The sequence below is a fragment of the Erinaceus europaeus genome, chromosome 1 (assembly GCF_950295315.1).
Source record: "Erinaceus europaeus chromosome 1, mEriEur2.1, whole genome shotgun sequence".
NCBI classification, from domain to species: domain Eukaryota; kingdom Metazoa; phylum Chordata; class Mammalia; order Eulipotyphla; family Erinaceidae; genus Erinaceus; species Erinaceus europaeus.
The window spans coordinates 141,976,262-141,992,176 of NC_080162.1; the positions used below are offsets into that span (position 1 = coordinate 141,976,262).

Genomic DNA, 15,915 nt, shown 5'->3' on the forward strand with positions numbered 1-15,915 from the left:
GTTACTGGAGACAAAGAAATCAAGAGGAAAAGGGAAGATAGGGAGTGACACCTGCAGCTTGACTTCATTGCACATGAAGCTCTCCCCCACACCACCACCAATAGGTGGGGACTGGAATTTGAACAAGGGTCCTTGCACATGGTAACCTGTGTTCGTAACCAGGTACACCACTATCTGGGGCCACAGTCAAGTTTCTCCGCAAACTAGAAGGCTAATCTTCGAATTACATGGCACACCAAGCAAGATTTTAGTTCCTGGTTGTTTGTATAACATGTGACTAGCAAGTGTTCTTGTAGCAGGATTTGCAGCTTAAGTGCCAATGTTTATGGCAATGAAGGCTTCTCTTAATGGTCTGAGTTAATTTAACTTCTAGAAGTGATTAATTTATTATTTAATAAGCCTGACGGCTTATTTTCATTTACTATAGCAGCCTCACTGGTAATTACCCATTGTGGTGTTCTCTTTGTCTTAACGCTACTTAAGCAAGTTTTGCTGAGAGCCACAGCTGTACTTCAACCCAAATCATGAACACAGACTAGAATGCTTAAAAATTAAAATGTATTGGGTTTCCTACAGGCTCACACACTACTTCAACAGATATAGTTATCTGGCATCTTTCTGTATACTCTGCAAACATACTCATGTTAAAGACATAAGCCTGTAACTCTAAATGTTAATGAGACCCTAAGAGAAACTGTCCTTAGATAGTACTAGAAGGAATTGCTAGGCTATAGTAATCAATATCAACACCAGTGAGAACTGTTCCAGAAATGCAACCAACCAAATATATATATATATATATATAAATATATAAATATATATATACCATATAAAATTCTTTATTGTAAACAAGATATAAAGTACAACAAAAGAAATATTGTGCAAATCACATGATTTTATTTTTTTAACAGAAATTCTTGTTTTCCAAGGTGGTATCAGAAACCTATACCCAATAGTGCAATCTGTTAAATGAAAAGATATAGTTGTATTTTTCACTATTTACTTTTGTCTTATCACTGTGTATATCACCCACTATACAGCAGAATATAACAGAAATAACAAAAGTAAATATCCTAATTATTTTTTACCCACCTACTTCCTTCCACATTCTCCCCCAAAACTCTTTTTAAATTAACAGGGAAACTATCTGCTTAGGAATAATGTACATTCTCATTCAATAAACCCCATGTTGTCTTCTCTCAACAAAATGACACTTTACTAAATGACGAGCGATCTTTCCAAGTTCTTTAAACTTCTTCGCATCCATTCTTTATAGTACATTTTCACCTCTGACTTTTTTCTAAACAAAGTGCAGTGTATCTTAGTCTCTAGAAAACATGTTTGTATACAATTTTCAGATCTACACAAGAAACTGCAGGCAAACTAAAGTTCAAAGCATACAATGCCTACTAGATATAGAAATCTGTTAACACTTTCAAAACAAAGATGCAAAGAAATTTTTTTTCTTTTAGCTACATTTCAAAGCAATTAAATTAATGAGGATTCCAGTTCTCTGGGCCCTCTTTTGCAATATACAACTGCTCAACTCCAAATGTAAGCAAGTGTAAAGATACAATTCTAACAACTATGTCCACAGAAGTCTACTGGAAAGGCTAGAAATAGTAAACAAGTTAACTCTAGGAAAAGATGACAGTATCCGTAATGCAAGCTGATCTGACACCTCCATCTCTGTAGCTCCATTTCTCTTTACTCTCAAAACCAATGCTTTGGAAGGGTCTCTTAGAAACGCTGGTCTCAAATACAAAGGCTGAAGTAACAAGTTGTACATACAAGTTCGAATTCCCTACTGCCTGTGTAGACCTCATCTGAAATGTTCAGAAAGTGTTTAAAGGGATAAAAACCTTTCTCATCTTTTTTGCATGTTAAGAAATGAACCCTGCCACTGTGACTGCCTGTGGCCTCAATGCTTCCTGTTCTGTAACTCAGGCTGGGCCTTCTCCCCAGGCTGTGGGTGGGGCTTCTGCTCTCAGCCAGCACAGCAGGGGCACAGCAGGGCCACAGACTTGCAGTGGGTGCATTTTTATGACATCACTGATGCCTGGGTGCGGCCAAAGTTAGTTCAGGCTCTTTACCTCCTAGTCTGTCATTGTGCGGGAGCAGGAGTTGGAGGTAAGGCAATGTCGTTGAGCTTGCTCACTTCCATCTGCCAGTTTGGGAGTTTCTTGGCAGACAGATGACGCCGGGCATGCTTGGTCAAGTGGTCACTCCTCATAAAGCGACGGTCACACATGGGACAGACGAACTTCTTCTCACCTGTGTGGGTCCGCCGGTGCCTGGAGAGTTCATCAGAACGGGCAAACCTCCTTTCACAACCTTTCCAGCTGCAGCTAAAAGGTTTTTCTCCTGGAACAAAGAAATTCAGATCACTACTCTGTAATTATGAAACCACTGTAAATTACATGCTTATGTTTAAAGACACATACTAAAATACCTAAGATAAAGTATCTCAGTTACAAAAAAAAAAAAGTCATCAGGTATATTTTACTCCAATTTTAACTCTTACCCCATCTCATTTATAAAAATCTTCTCCTTATAACAGAAGTCCAAAACAAGTTACTGTTGAATCTCCATTAGAGTGTGTACACACACACACACACACACACACAGTTTTTTGCCTCAAGTTGCTAGGACTCAGTGCTAGCACTACAAATCCACTATTTCTGGTGGCCATTTTTCCCCCCTTTTCATTCGCTAGGTCAAACAGAAACTGAGAGAGGAGGGGAGATAGAGAGGGAGAGAGAAAATCTGGACACCTGTAGTCCTGCATCACTAATCGAACCCAGGTCTCTGTTAGTGTCCTTGCATTAGTACTATGTGCACTTAGCCTGGCTCCTGAATATAAATATTTTAAAGATGCTTCAAAGTAACCATTCAGACATTTTAAAAAACCATCATAAAGAAATTAAAGCAGTGGTCCGGGAGGTGGCATAGTGGCTAAGGCACTAGACTCTCAAGCATGAGGTCCTGAGTTCAATCCCCGGACGCACATGTACCAGAGTGATGGTTGGTTCTTTCTCTCCTCCTATCTTTCTAAGAATAAAAAATAAATTCTAAAAAAAATAATAATTATTTAAAAAAAAAGAAATTAAAACAAAAAACCCCCAAGTGAAGCCACTTAGAGGACCTAACTGACAAATGACTTTGACTGACGCAGATAATAAGACAGGTTCTTTTCTGACCCATCTAATTTGTACTTGCAATCACTGCTCCAAAATGTAATCTAAACCTCTAAGACATAAATGAGGAATGGCTGATACCTGTATGTGTTCGCATGTGGGCCTTCAGATGAGAACTTTTAAAATAGGTCTTGCCACATCCTGGGTGACTACAGATGTGACTTCTTATCCTTGAGGAGTCAATCTGAGGAGTGACTTTTGCTGTGGAAGGGGAGAAGCCAGGCGCAGGGGCAATGGGAGAGAGTCTGATACCATTGGGGCTCACCACTGCAGGTTTGGGGCTCTGCACGACAGGTTGGGGTACAACGAACATAACAGCGCCCTTGGGCACCTGTGCGCCCATGAACACGACTGGCGGGCAGACTGCAGACGGTGGGCTGGCTGGAGTGCTGGGAACAACTGTTGTCACCACAGGGCTGTTTGCAGGAAGGGGGACCATCTGGCAGATGACCGGCATGGGTGGCACTCCCCCTGCGGCCACTGCAGGTGGAGAGACCACAACAGACTTCTGGTGAGGGGACACAGGGGCCGACTGGGGCCTGCAGATGACTGTCTCTGAGGGAGGCACAGAGAAGTCATACAGTGCAGCACTGGCTTTCTCATCAGTGTCTGCCACTGTATTTCTCTCACCCTGGGACCTGCTTGGCGACACAGCTGCACAAGGTATGTTTTTTCTGGTAGCTTCACCATTCAGGTGGAATCCTCTTTGGAAAGAGCTGTCCTGATATCTGAGGATGTTGGCTGCTCTCACTGGGCAGGACTGATGGTGGCATAACTGGGCATCGGCCGTATGTCGAATCACACTTGTTGCCTGAGCTTTGGGGAGCCTGGGGGTAGGCACTGAATCCTTCTCTTCCTCTTTTAATGGTGCAGCAATGTGAGGTTTGGCAGGATCTGAGGTCTTGAAGTGTCCAGTAGATGGCGCTGGTGCCACCAGATTTGACACTTGGGAAGGTTCAAAATCAGAAGGGCTGTAAGGTGGAGTCAAACACTACAGAAGAAACCATACAAAAGAAAAGACTTAGAGTTCATTAGGTAAGCCATTAAGACATTTTAAAACTTACATTCACTTGAAAAGCAACAATACTTACAAATGCTGGAATCGTATGAAAATCAGGAGTACCAGGAAGCACATTCTCTTCCTCTGACATATCAGATACTGGTGTAACTGGTCTGTTTTCAAAGTATTTCTTAAAATTGGACTTCCAACTGCAGCTCATGGACATGAGTGCTTCTACAGCTTCAACATCACTTTTCTCTGCAGTTTTATTCCAGGAGTACACACTCTCTTTTGACCTGTCAGAAATCATTTCCATTCTTCCTGCCTGTAGAAGAAAGCATTGAAAGCATAATTCTATTTGCCACCCAAATGATATGAAAAACAATATAAAACACTTAGAAAAGAAACATTTTCACAACTTTCCAAGCTTAAATGTGATAAGCACTAACAACCCTTAGTGGAGTAAAAAGGACACCTTACAACCATGAAAGGGATCAAGGTTGAAGTTAGCACTGCATCTGTGACCCACAGACAAGAAGCATCTGCTTAGGAAAAAAAAAAAATTCTAGCCTCTTTCCAGAGTAGCTACTTGTGACTGGGATCAAGCATAGAACATGAAGGTTGTGCAAACACTTACTTTGATATGAATATCTATTGAGATATTAATTCTTAAAACTGGGGGGAAACTCTTAAAAAGACATAGTAGACAGAGCTCTGGTCTATTGCTATGGGTCTAGGCTTTGTAAAGCACTTCACTTCGTGGTGAAATCAAAAGATTAAGAAATCTTTCAGTGTCTTTCAAATGAATACACTAGGCTACTTGAAGTCTAGCCAAAACCATTTATTGAACACAAATAGTCTCCCTTGCAACTGATCAGGAAGTGCAATACTATAAATGGATAACCAGAAACGCTAATATCCTATTTCAATAGTCTGACTACTGATACCCAGTAGTCTGCACAGTCAAAGCAAAATACTTGAATTTTCTCATGAGCTGCTTGATAACAGAAATAACAGCATGAACTTTGTGTTTATTTGTACAGCTCTTTAACAGTTATTAAAGGTGTATATTAAAGTCCATTAAACTGCACTTTTAAAATGGATACCAACCACTATCTCTCCTATACTCCACCTAGGTAATCCCACTTTCAGCCAGTAGAGGTTGGGTTACTGAAACAAACAAAAACCCAGCCCCAAGTCTTCTTAACGTTGCAAGGTGTTATCAGTGCTTGTTTTCCCAAATATGAATAGCCCCTTCATATAGAAACCCTTTAGAAAAGGAGCCACTGCTCCCCCCCCAATGTCACTAACAACGTAATTGCATAAGCGCACCTTTATGTAAGCGCGAGAAAAAGCCTCCAGCCGCGGGGGTTGGGGTGGGGGGTCCGCAGGCATGGAGAGGCTGGAGAGAGGAGAGCAAGCTGCAGGGAGGGGGGAGGGCAAGCTGTGGGGAGAGTAAAGGGAGTGTGGGGAGACAGGCAGCAGGGAGGGGAGAAAGGAGTGGGGGGTAGGCAGCAGGGAGAGCTGTGAGGGGAAGAGCAGCAGGGAGGGTGGAGGGCAGGCAGCAGGAAGGTTGGCGGGGGCGGCGGCAGGGAGATCCTGGGCGGGCGGACGCGGAGGGGGCCGCCCCGACCTCAATGGGGCCGGCGGTGAGTCACTGGGAACATTCCTGGCCGCCCGCACGTCCCGCACTCCCGCGCCGCCATTGGCCAGTCGGCGCGGCGGCCCGGGCGCTGATTGGCTGGGCCGTGAAGGGCGGGGCGCGGCATGTGAACAAAGCGTGATCGGCGGCTGCCGGCGGCCGCGCAGGAAGCGTGAACCGGGAACTGCCGCGCCGCCACCTTTCACCCACTTCCCGCCCCCGCCGCGCCGCGCCCCGCCGGGAGGGGCCCGGGCGCCGCTGCCAGCCCGCCCGCGGGCCGACGTTCCCTTAGGAACCGCCAGCGGGGCTGGGCTGGGTCACCCGGGGACGACAGGCTTCCCGCCCCCTGCTGCAGGCTGAGGAGAGCGGGGCCCAGAGGAAGCCCGTCCCCGCCCCCCCCTCCCTCCCTGCCGGCCGTAGCCCCGGGGCCCAGGGCGCTTCCCGCCCTCGCCGCCCCCGGGTCCCCCCCCCCCCCGGCTTCCGGCGGCCCCCGCTGCAGACGTCCGGCCCCCGCAGCTCCGGGCTCCCGCGGCCCCCGCGTCTGGCGGTTCCCCCGCCCACCTCCCAGCGCGCCGGCCGGCTCCCGCGCCCACCCCCGAGGCTCCCTGCTCCCAGCGTGCGGGGTCCCCAGGACGCGGCCGTGAAAGTGCAGGGAAGCGACCCCCCGCCCCGCGTGCCCGCCCACGAGGCCGCCCCTCCCCTCCGCCAGCTGCGCGCCGGGGATCCCCCTCCCCGAGCACCCCGCCCCCTGACTGCCCGCGCACAGCCCCCTCCGCCTGAGTGGCCTCCAGGTCCGCACCGCGACGTCTTCCAGCCGCCCCAGGTGCAGGGGGGCCCCCACGCCCCTTTACACTTCCCCACATCCTCGCAATGGGGGCCGGGGCACAGCCCCCCATTCAGTCCTGTCCGCCTCCCGTCACCCCCACAACTGTCGCAAGTTCCCTGGGGGCTGCCCCTTCCCTGCGCCTTACACCTGGACCCCCTGCACACCGCAGCAGGGGCTGCAGCCAGGCGCCCCCCACGACACTGCAGCCCCAGGCGCGACAGATGTCAGGGGCTCGGGTTCGCACTCCCCGGAGCAGGCTCGGCCGGGAGGTACCCAGGCATCCCCAGGTGACTTACCGCGGTGGGCTGCAGCGCAGCGCCGAAGTTGAGCATGGCCGGCCTCCTGGTCGCGGGGGGCGAGCTGCCTGGCTGCCCGCTAGCTGAGCGCAGACTGGAAACACTCGACGCCGCGCCTACCGCCGCCGCGCTCCGCGCCGTCTGCCCCCGCCCGCTGCAGGTAGCAGCTCAGCTAACGCCGCGCGCGGGCGGGAGCGGGAGGCGGGGCCTGCGCCGGCCAATCAGCGGCAAAGGTGTGTGAGGCCCGGGCCAATGGGCGCGCGGAGCCGCGCGTGATCGCCGGCTGCCGGGCGGCGTGAGCCTGTGTCGGCGCGGCGTGTACACAGCCCCGGCGGCGTGCTTCCCGGCCCCGCTGGAGGGAACTCCCGCCGCCGCCCGTCGCGCGACCCCCGCTGCCGCCCCCGCCCCCACCCCCACCGTTGTCTCGGGGGCGGGGCCGTGGGCGGAGCTTAGCGGCCCCACGTGGGGCGGGAGGGCTGCGCTCAGTCCCGAAATCCGGGCGCAGAGCCCCAGCTGGACCCACCGCGGGTGGGCGGAACGCCGGCGGCCGCCAGCCCGGGGTCCGAGCCAAGAGATTAGCATTTGGAAGCGCCTGGCTCTCGGGTCTGGCGAGAACGCGGAGCCTGCTGACCGACTGAGCTGATTTGGGGGATCCTTTGCTGGGGGAGGGGGTGGTGGTGGCGGGAGGAGCTCCCGGGAGGAGCAGGGAGAAGCCGAGTCCCCGAGGCGTCACTTGCTCCTGCAGCCACCCGGCCCCTTTGTGGGTCAGTCTGCAGTACCGCACCTCCTCCCCCTTCAGGGCATCTGAATCAGGGGTACGTGGGCTGCAAGGAGCCCGCGAAACTGGCCGGGGGTGCGGGCAGGGAACCATAAATCCTACTTTTAATTCTTCTTTGGTGCCGACGCTCAGTTGCAAAACCGAGTTTGGAACTCAACGTAAAGTTAAAACATCATTTACAAACGGTTGCAATGACAGACTTTCCCGGAAGCTGGGGGGCGGAATGGGCAGGGGAGGGGAGGTGGGGTGAGGTCTCCTGGGGTGTCCCGGCGCCTCCCCCGCACGTGGTGCGGAGCAATTGCTGGGAGATCTGCGGAGCCGAGGGCTTGTCTGCTCTCACTCCTCCCACAGCTCTCCCATTCCACCTTCCAACCCCTCGGGCTGGTGCTCCCCAGAGCTGCAATCCCAGGCTCTACTCTGCTCCGGATCTGTTCTCATTAAGACTGTTTGGTGACGGTTCACAGCATTTGGAGCAATAAATAAGGCTTAAAGCTAATCGGAGTTTGCATCTCCTCCTTCGCAGGCCGAAGACGTAGGAAAGACCACCACCTCCCCCCCTCCAATTGTCTCATCCTCCGGGTCATCCAAAGGCTAGTAGCGCCCTTCCTTTCCCAGCACAGAAAGGTGATGTATTATTTTATAAAACTCCAGCTATGTGGACACTTGCCGATGGTTCTTTCTGGTATAGCCAAGACCTAAACTAGCGACAACAATAGAGGTAATAATGATAGGATTGACCAGGGCCAGAGCCACCCACGGGGCGGGGTTGGCGGGGGAGGGGACTGAATGGCCTTCTGTCAATGCCCCTCCGGAGTCTGTTGGAGGGGTGCCAGCTCAGCTGCCGGCGGCTCTTCCCGTCTCCCTCACCCCATGCTCTGGCCTCTGTTTGCAGGGGTGTCCCTCCCTGCAGGCTTCCTTCCGCCTGGGCTGTCCCATCCTGTTGATTGGAGCCTGAGGGGCTACAGCAGCTGGCCTGGGGCACCTGCTGCCACAGAGGAAGGTGCCACCCGTGCCCAGCCGGCAGGGGAGCCTTCCTTCCTGTGGGGACCGCCCTCCTCTGTGGCACAGTCTGCTCTCCTGGTCTCAACCTGGCCTCCTTCCTGAGGAATGTGGGGCTCCCTGGCACGGTGCCCCAAGCACACTGAGCAGGGAGCACTCCTGGCTTATGGGAGTGATTCAGAACAGGAAAGAGGAGAGAGAAGCTGGAAGAAACCATGTGGTGGTAGTGCAGTTCCTAGAGGTGCAGAAAAAAAAAAAAAGTTCTCCAGGAACCTCAGACTCACATAACACAAACTAAAACTGTGGCCTCTGCTCCTCCTGGTATGGGCTGTCAGACTGGCATCCAACCTAGCCCTATCACCTTCCCCCAGGCCCTGAGTGGTTTTGCTTCTGAAGTTTCTCCTCACTTTCCATTTCTGTTCCTTAGTTGCTGTTTCTGGTCAGCTCATGGGTAGAGAATCCAACATCCATTCCAACCTTCCATCCTTCCAGTGCTCACACAGCCACCAGAGTGACTTGAAGAGTCAGGGTCCAATCTTGACACTGCCTTCTGGGAGAGGGGAGATGTTACAGTTGGAATGATCCTTGTCCCTACTGCCTACGAGATAAATGGCCAGTCAGTTCAGGGCTATGCTCACCCTCTGCCCAGACACATCTTTGCCCACAGCCACATTCAGAAAACTTGCCTTGGCTTTTCAGTTACAGTAAAAAAAATATTTGTTAAGCACCTACTCTATGTTTTAGGCACAGGACAACAGTAATGAATAAGACAGGCTCTATTATATTATAATAGGATTATATATTCTAACCAAGTTTATACATTAGAATGGATACACTGTATAGTCAAATGTACTCATAGTTAACTTCCCTTCATATGTCTATCTATATCCAGTGTAAGTTAATTTCAATTCATCAGACTGCTACAGGGTGATATGATTCTGCTTTGTACCGCCTGATAAGAGAAGTTAACTTTAAGGAGGTGTTTAAGCTGAAACCCTAATGAGAGGATAGAACTATCCCAGAAGGGCACAACTGGGCAGAGGGAATAGGTACCACAGTCCTATGGCAGGAAAGAACATGCCCTGTGTGAGGTAGGATGGCTAGGGTGGGGGGCTGATGCTGGAACCAAGGTAAGAGAACCCTCATTTATAGGCCACAGTATCAAATCTGGGTTAGTTTTTCTCCCCTCCCTTTCTCACTTTCTCCCTTCCTTTCTTCCTTCCTTTCTTCCTCTCTTCCCTCCTCCCTTCTTTTTCTTTCTTTCTTTTTAAATATTTATGTATTCCCTTTTTTTGCCCTTGTTGTTTTATTGTTGTAGTTATTATTGTTGTAATTATTGATGTGGTTATTGGACTGGGGATTGAAATGTGGGAGTCATTAGGGTGTCAGTGACAACAGACACCAGAGAAGTGGGTGAAAGCCCTTAGGAAGAGCAAAGAAGAGGTAAGAGAGCAGAGGGTGAGTGAGGGGGGCCAGTTGGTGGCGCATCTGTTTGAGCTCTCACATTGCAATGTGCAAGAACCCAGGTTCAAACCCCTCGTTTTCTGACAGGGAAAGCTTCACGAGTGATGAAGCAGGACTACAGGTGTCTTTCTGTCTCTCTCCCTCTCTGTTTTCCCCTCCTCTCTCAATTTCTCTCTGTCTCTGTCCAATAATAAATAAGAGAGCTTAGGGTGAGACATTTGCACAGGTAGGGAGGTGAGAGGGAACACAAATATGAGTATAATTCTTTCATATATGTCACGTTTCTTGGCCTAATGTACCCTAAAGTAGGGATAAGAGACAAACACGAGTTGATTTTGGAAAGTGAAAGGAGGACTGGGAGATAGCTCGCTTGGTAGAATGTATGCCTTGTTGTGTTTGAGCACACTCTGGCACTAGATGGGTCAATATAGCACCAAAGGAAGTTCCATGAATGGTGGAGCAGTGCTGTGGGCTGTCTGTCTCTGTCTCTCTCTCTGTCTCTCTTTCTGAAACAAAGAGATTGAGAAAGTCAGCCAGAAAGTAATAAAGTCATACAGGAGGATTGTTATGAGGCTCTTCTTCTAGCGTTTGCCCTTCTTCCGTAGCCAGTCAGCAGCATCAGGTTGAGCCTGATGTCAAGTTTCGAGACCTTTGAATCTGGAGAGGTGGCAGTCATTGACTATGTGGGTCATAGTCTGTCTGTAGCCACAGGGGCAGTTCGGGTGGTCTCTGGCTCCCCAGCGATGGAACATAGCGGCGCACCGGCCATGGCCTGTTCGATAGCGATTGAGGAGGGCCCAATCATAACGTGCTAGGTCAAAGCCGGGTTGATGCTTGCAGGGGTCTGTGATGAGGTGTTTGATGTCACAAAACAAAAAGCAAACAAAAATCCAGAAAGTAAGTTTCAGACAGAAAAGGAAAAAAAAGTTTTTTCCTTCTGATTGATGGATATTATTAGTTATTCTCATTATACTAATTGCCATAGTTTTTGTAAAAGGTGAAAGATTTATGCAATCTGAAGAGAAACCAGAGTATTGCCATAGTTTTTGTGTAGTGCAAGAAATTAAACTGAGAGTCTTACACATGGGATCTACTGTGGACTTATCATCTTAACTCGTTATGTTATATTATGTTATTTATTTACTTACTTATTTATTAAAAGTATGAAGCACTACTCCACCACTCATGAAATTTTATTTGTTCTATTTTTGTTGTTCTCATGAGATGCTAGGGATAAACCCAGGACCTCAAACATGCACCTGAGCCACCTACTTGACTCTAATTACCATGTTCTTAAATATATATACATATATATTTAATTTGTTAAATGAAAGAGAGATACAGAGATAAAGGTACACACACATAAAGAGAGGCCAGAGCACTGTTCAGATATGGTTTATGATGGTGCTGGAGATTTAACCAAGGACCTCAGAGCCTCAGGCATGCAAATCTTTTGCAGAGCTATCTTGATGTTGCTCCAGCTCATTACTATGGTTTTAAGTTCATTTAAAAAAAAAAACAACTTTTTTTTTTTTTTATGATTGAAGCTATGGCTAAGTGGTAGAGGCAGGACTTGCATGTGTGAGACCCTGGGTTCAATCCCCAGCTACATATGTAGAAGTGGATAATTAGTCTGGCCTCTCCTCTTTACCCCATGAAATAAATACATCTTTTTTTTAAAGCCCCCCCACCTCAAAATCTTGAGCTCTTTAAATAGATTGATTCTAAAGATGACTCCAGCAACCTCTCCTGCCCTGTATAACTTTTTCCAGTATGATTTTACCATTTCTGAATCAAGAGGTGAAATCTGTTTCTCTCACCCTTGACTTAGGGCTGAACTCATGACTAGTAGAGCTGAGGAGGCTCTTGTGGGTTATAGCTGGGTCTTCAGTCATTAAAGTGTCTGTTTTCACCTTTTTGGAAGCAGGTTGCTAGTTAGAATGATTTGGTCTGAATTACTGAGCAAAGAGAGAGAACATCTGAAATGAGAATGACTGTATGGAGGGAAAACAAGATGATATAATGATGGGGGCCAGGTGGCACACGTTACAATGCACAAGGAACCGGGTTCAAGCCCCTGGTCCCCACCTGCAAGAAGAAAGCTTTGCAGCTGGTGAAGCAGGTCTGCAGGGATCTCTCTGTCTCTCTCCCTCATTGTCACCCCCTTCCTCTCAATTTCTGGCTGTCTCTATCCAACAAATAAATAAATAAACAAACACAATTTTAAAATAAAAAAAAAGCCATCGCAACCAACAGCAAGGACCAAGACGCTAAACTCACAAGCAGGGTCACTGGGGCCTGCTTCCCGAAGTGACACAGGTCTGGAGGCAGTGTGGAGCAGAGATGAACCAGTCCTGTCCAGATCCAGTTGAACTCCTGACCTGAAGAACCCTGAGCAACACGTAGAAGAACAGCCCAAGCTGAACCTGGTGCATCCCTTCCACCCGGCAGTCCTGGGCCCTGCGCCTGTCTGCAGGGGTATCACTGGGCTTGGGGGTGATTTGTCACACCACAAGAAATAACTGAAACAATGGGTGTGTATTTGTTTCAGTTCTGGAATTGACAGCTGCAGTTTTCAATACTTGACTTTCTTCTTTTTTTTTTTTTTTTTCTGGAGCACTACTCAACTCTAGCTTATGCTGATGCTATCACTTAAACCTGGGCACTTGGGAGCCTCAGACATAAATGTCTTTTGCATAGCCACTGTGCTATCTCCCTATAACACTTTTTATTTTTTAATACTCTTTATTTATTTGATAGAGTCAGAAATTGAGAGGGAAGGCGGTAATAGAGACAGAAAAACACCTGCAGATCTGCTTCACCAACTGCAAAGCCCCTGCAGGGGCTCCAACCCAGGTCCTTATGCACTGTAACATGCCTAGAATACTCTTCCTTCCTTCCTTCCTTCCTTCCTTCCTTCCTTTATTTATTTCCTTCCTTCTTTCTCTTTCCTTCCTTCCTCCCCTTCCTTCCACCTTCTCTCTCTCTCTCTCTCTCTCTCTCTCTCTCAGAACTGAGAGAGCAGCTCAGTTCTATACAGTATGTATCTTCCATGCAGGAAGTCCTGATCTCCTGACACCATGTGAAAGTGGCAGCACTGAGGAAGTTTTATGGATGGCAAAGTGGTAATGTGACTTCTCTCTTTTACTCTGATCTATATCCTCTCCACTCTACCCCTCCCGCCCTCCCTAGAGAAAGCTACGCTTAATGTCTCTTTGTCTAGCACATAGCACTTTGAAATAAAATCCTCTGAATGTTGAAGAGAGCTTCTAAAAGAAGGACAAGGGTCATAACAGTTCAGCCTGGTTTCCTCAGCCCCCACTCTTACCAAGCTGGGCTTACAGTGGAGTATAATCATCTAAAGAACCCCCCCTTTTTTTAAACTCTTGAAGACAAGCACATAGAAGAACTGATATTTCCAGAATGTGATACATGATAATTTTATAGTTTAATGAGGCCTATGAGCGTCTTCTCTTTTTATTACTTTTTATTATCTTTATTTATTTATTGTATAGAGACCGTCAGAAATCGAGTTGGAAGGGGCTGATAGAGATGGAGAGAGACCAAGAGTCACCTGCAGCTCTGCTTCACCACTCACAAAGCTTTCCCCCTGTAGGTGAAAAACCAGGCACTTGAACCTGAGTTCTTGTGCATTGTAACATGTGTGCTCAACCAGGTGCACCACCACCCAGCCCCTGAACTTCTCCTCAAATAATGTTTTTAAGGTCAGCAGTGCAATTTGAATGATTATCAAGCAAACCATTATAGTGATACAGTTTATCATAATATCAAACAAAAATAAAGCCATGGGAGTTAGTCGGTAGTGCAGCAGGTTAAGTGTACATGACACGAAGTGCAAGGACCTGCATAAGGATCTCAGTTCAAGTCCTGGCTCCCCACCTGTAGGGGAGTCGCTTCACAAACAGTGAAGCAGGTCTGCAGGTGTCTCTCTTTCTCTCCCTCTCTTTGTCTTCCCCTCCTCTCTCCATTTCCCTCTGTCCTATCCAACAACAATGACATCCATAACTACAACAATGAAACAACAAGGGCAACAAAAGGGAATATATAAATAAGTATAAAAAATAAAGCTGTAATTCAGCAATCTCATTCTGTATTATGAGCATATCTACTAAGAAAATGCAGTGTGAGCCCAGTAACTGAAACCCTGTTAAAGTGCTGAGCATAGATGAGAGTTAGAAATCTGCAACAGCTTCAGTGCACATGAAAATACCTGGGATTATTTTTCTTTAATTTTTTTTTTCAGATAGAGACAAGAAGGCAGAAAGAGAGACAGACACACACAGAGAGAGAGAGAGAGGAAATGATGAGACCACAGTACTGAAACTTCCTAAATGTAGTGGGGGCTGGAAGTGAACTTGTGTCACACTCATGGCAAAGCAGCCCACTATCCCAGAGAACTATTTCAGTGGCCCAGTACCAATGATTTCTAGCAGTGACAGTTAAAGGCCCTATTGATGCTCTGAGGAGACAAAAATAGGAAGTTCCCAGATAACCGGCATTCTATCCACAAACGCTCTGGGGGGGGGGGGGGGCTCTCAGGAACTCCTGATGAAGCCCTCTTCCCTCTTGTTTAACCTATTTAAGAAAAATAATAAATAAGGGTGGGGGTAGCTAGCACAATGGTTACACAAAGAGACTCTCATGCCTGAGGCTCTGAAGTCCCAGGTTCAATCCCTAGCACCACCACAAGTCAGAGCTGAGCAGTGCTCTGGTAATAAATAAATAAATAAATAAATAAATAAGGCTGGACACCTCATTGAAGGGAGTAGCTCACTAACATCCCAGCCCACTTTCTGCTGGGGAAGAGCTGGCTGGGTGTTCTAACTCAAGTCTGCACTGACACAGGAGGCTGAACAGCTGTGAGTACCACTTGGCTTCAGCACATAGTCTGCATCCCTGGGCACCAAGAGACTGGGAGGCATCACCTCCAATCTTTTTTCAGTTTTGTTCCAAAATTAGCTCTTTCTAGGTGTTTTCCTTCTGAAATGAGAAAATGTGGAGAAATGGGCTACCAACAAGGCATTGCCTGAAAATAATCTATACTGGGATCTCCTGGCATTCTTGGACTAGTGTCTCCCCCCCACCACCACCAAGGTTATCACTGAGGATTGGTACCTACACCATGAATTCACTGCTTCTGGTGGCTTTTATCTTGTTTTTGTTTGTTTGTTAGGGCAGGTAGAAATTGAAAGGAAAGTGAGGGAGCAATACCTGTAGCACTGCTTCAATTGCAAAGCTTCCTTACCCTGCAGGTGGAGGCCTGAGGCTCGAACCCCAGTCCTTGCACATGATTGTGTGTGTGCTCAATCAGGGGCACCACTGCCCAGCTGCTGAGCTAGTCACTTTAACCTGTGCATCCTGTTTCCTCAACTACAGCACAGGAGTTATCTGATGATTTTATACAAGGAAACCAGGCATGGTAGACAGAAAAAAAGTAAGATAATCTATTTAAAAAATGTTTAGCAAAGACCAAGGTAGTACTCCCCAACTAATGTGCATAGATGTCCTTGGGACATCTTATTATTATTACTAGTGATTTATTTATGATTAACAAGATTGTAAGATAACAGGGGTATAATCCACACAGTTCCCACCACCAGAGTTCTGTGTCCCATCCCCTTCACTGGAAGCTTCCCTATTGTTAGAAGCAAATTGATTTGGGAAGGTATGGAACAGACCCCACATTTCTGCA

The 15,915-nt window shown here is 47.9% G+C and overlaps 1 protein-coding gene across 2 annotated transcripts; it reads right to left on the reverse strand.

The window, feature by feature from the left end:
- Positions 1 to 875: 875 nt before the first annotated feature.
- On the reverse strand, positions 876 to 7,132 carry KLF10 (KLF transcription factor 10). Of its 2 annotated transcripts, none has more exons than XM_007518858.2 (4): positions 6,962 to 7,132; positions 4,289 to 4,522; positions 3,279 to 4,188; positions 876 to 2,364 (listed from the first exon to the last, which is right to left on the reverse strand). In XM_007518858.2, the coding sequence occupies exons 1-4, from the start codon at positions 6,995 to 6,997 to the stop codon at positions 2,105 to 2,107; spliced, it is 1,440 nt and encodes a 479-aa protein (XP_007518920.1). In that variant the 5' UTR covers positions 6,998 to 7,132; the 3' UTR covers positions 876 to 2,104. The 2 variants fall into 2 exon arrangements, with proteins under 2 accessions (XP_007518920.1, XP_060052381.1); XM_060196398.1 differs by lacking the exon at positions 6,962 to 7,132 and adding an exon at positions 5,308 to 5,615.
- Between the last annotated feature and the right edge of the window lie 8,783 nt (positions 7,133 to 15,915).

Coding starts and splice junctions, on each gene's coding strand:
- KLF10 (XM_007518858.2), bottom strand. CDS start 6,997: ATGCTCAACTTCGGCGCTGCGCTGCAGCCCACCGCG. Junction 4,189..4,288: donor TTCATACGATTCCAGCATTT/GTAAGTATTGTT, acceptor TTTCTTCTGTAG/TGTTTGACTCCACCTTACAG. Junction 2,365..3,278: donor CCACATGCGAACACATACAG/GTATCAGCCATT, acceptor TCTTTGTTCCAG/GAGAAAAACCTTTTAGCTGC.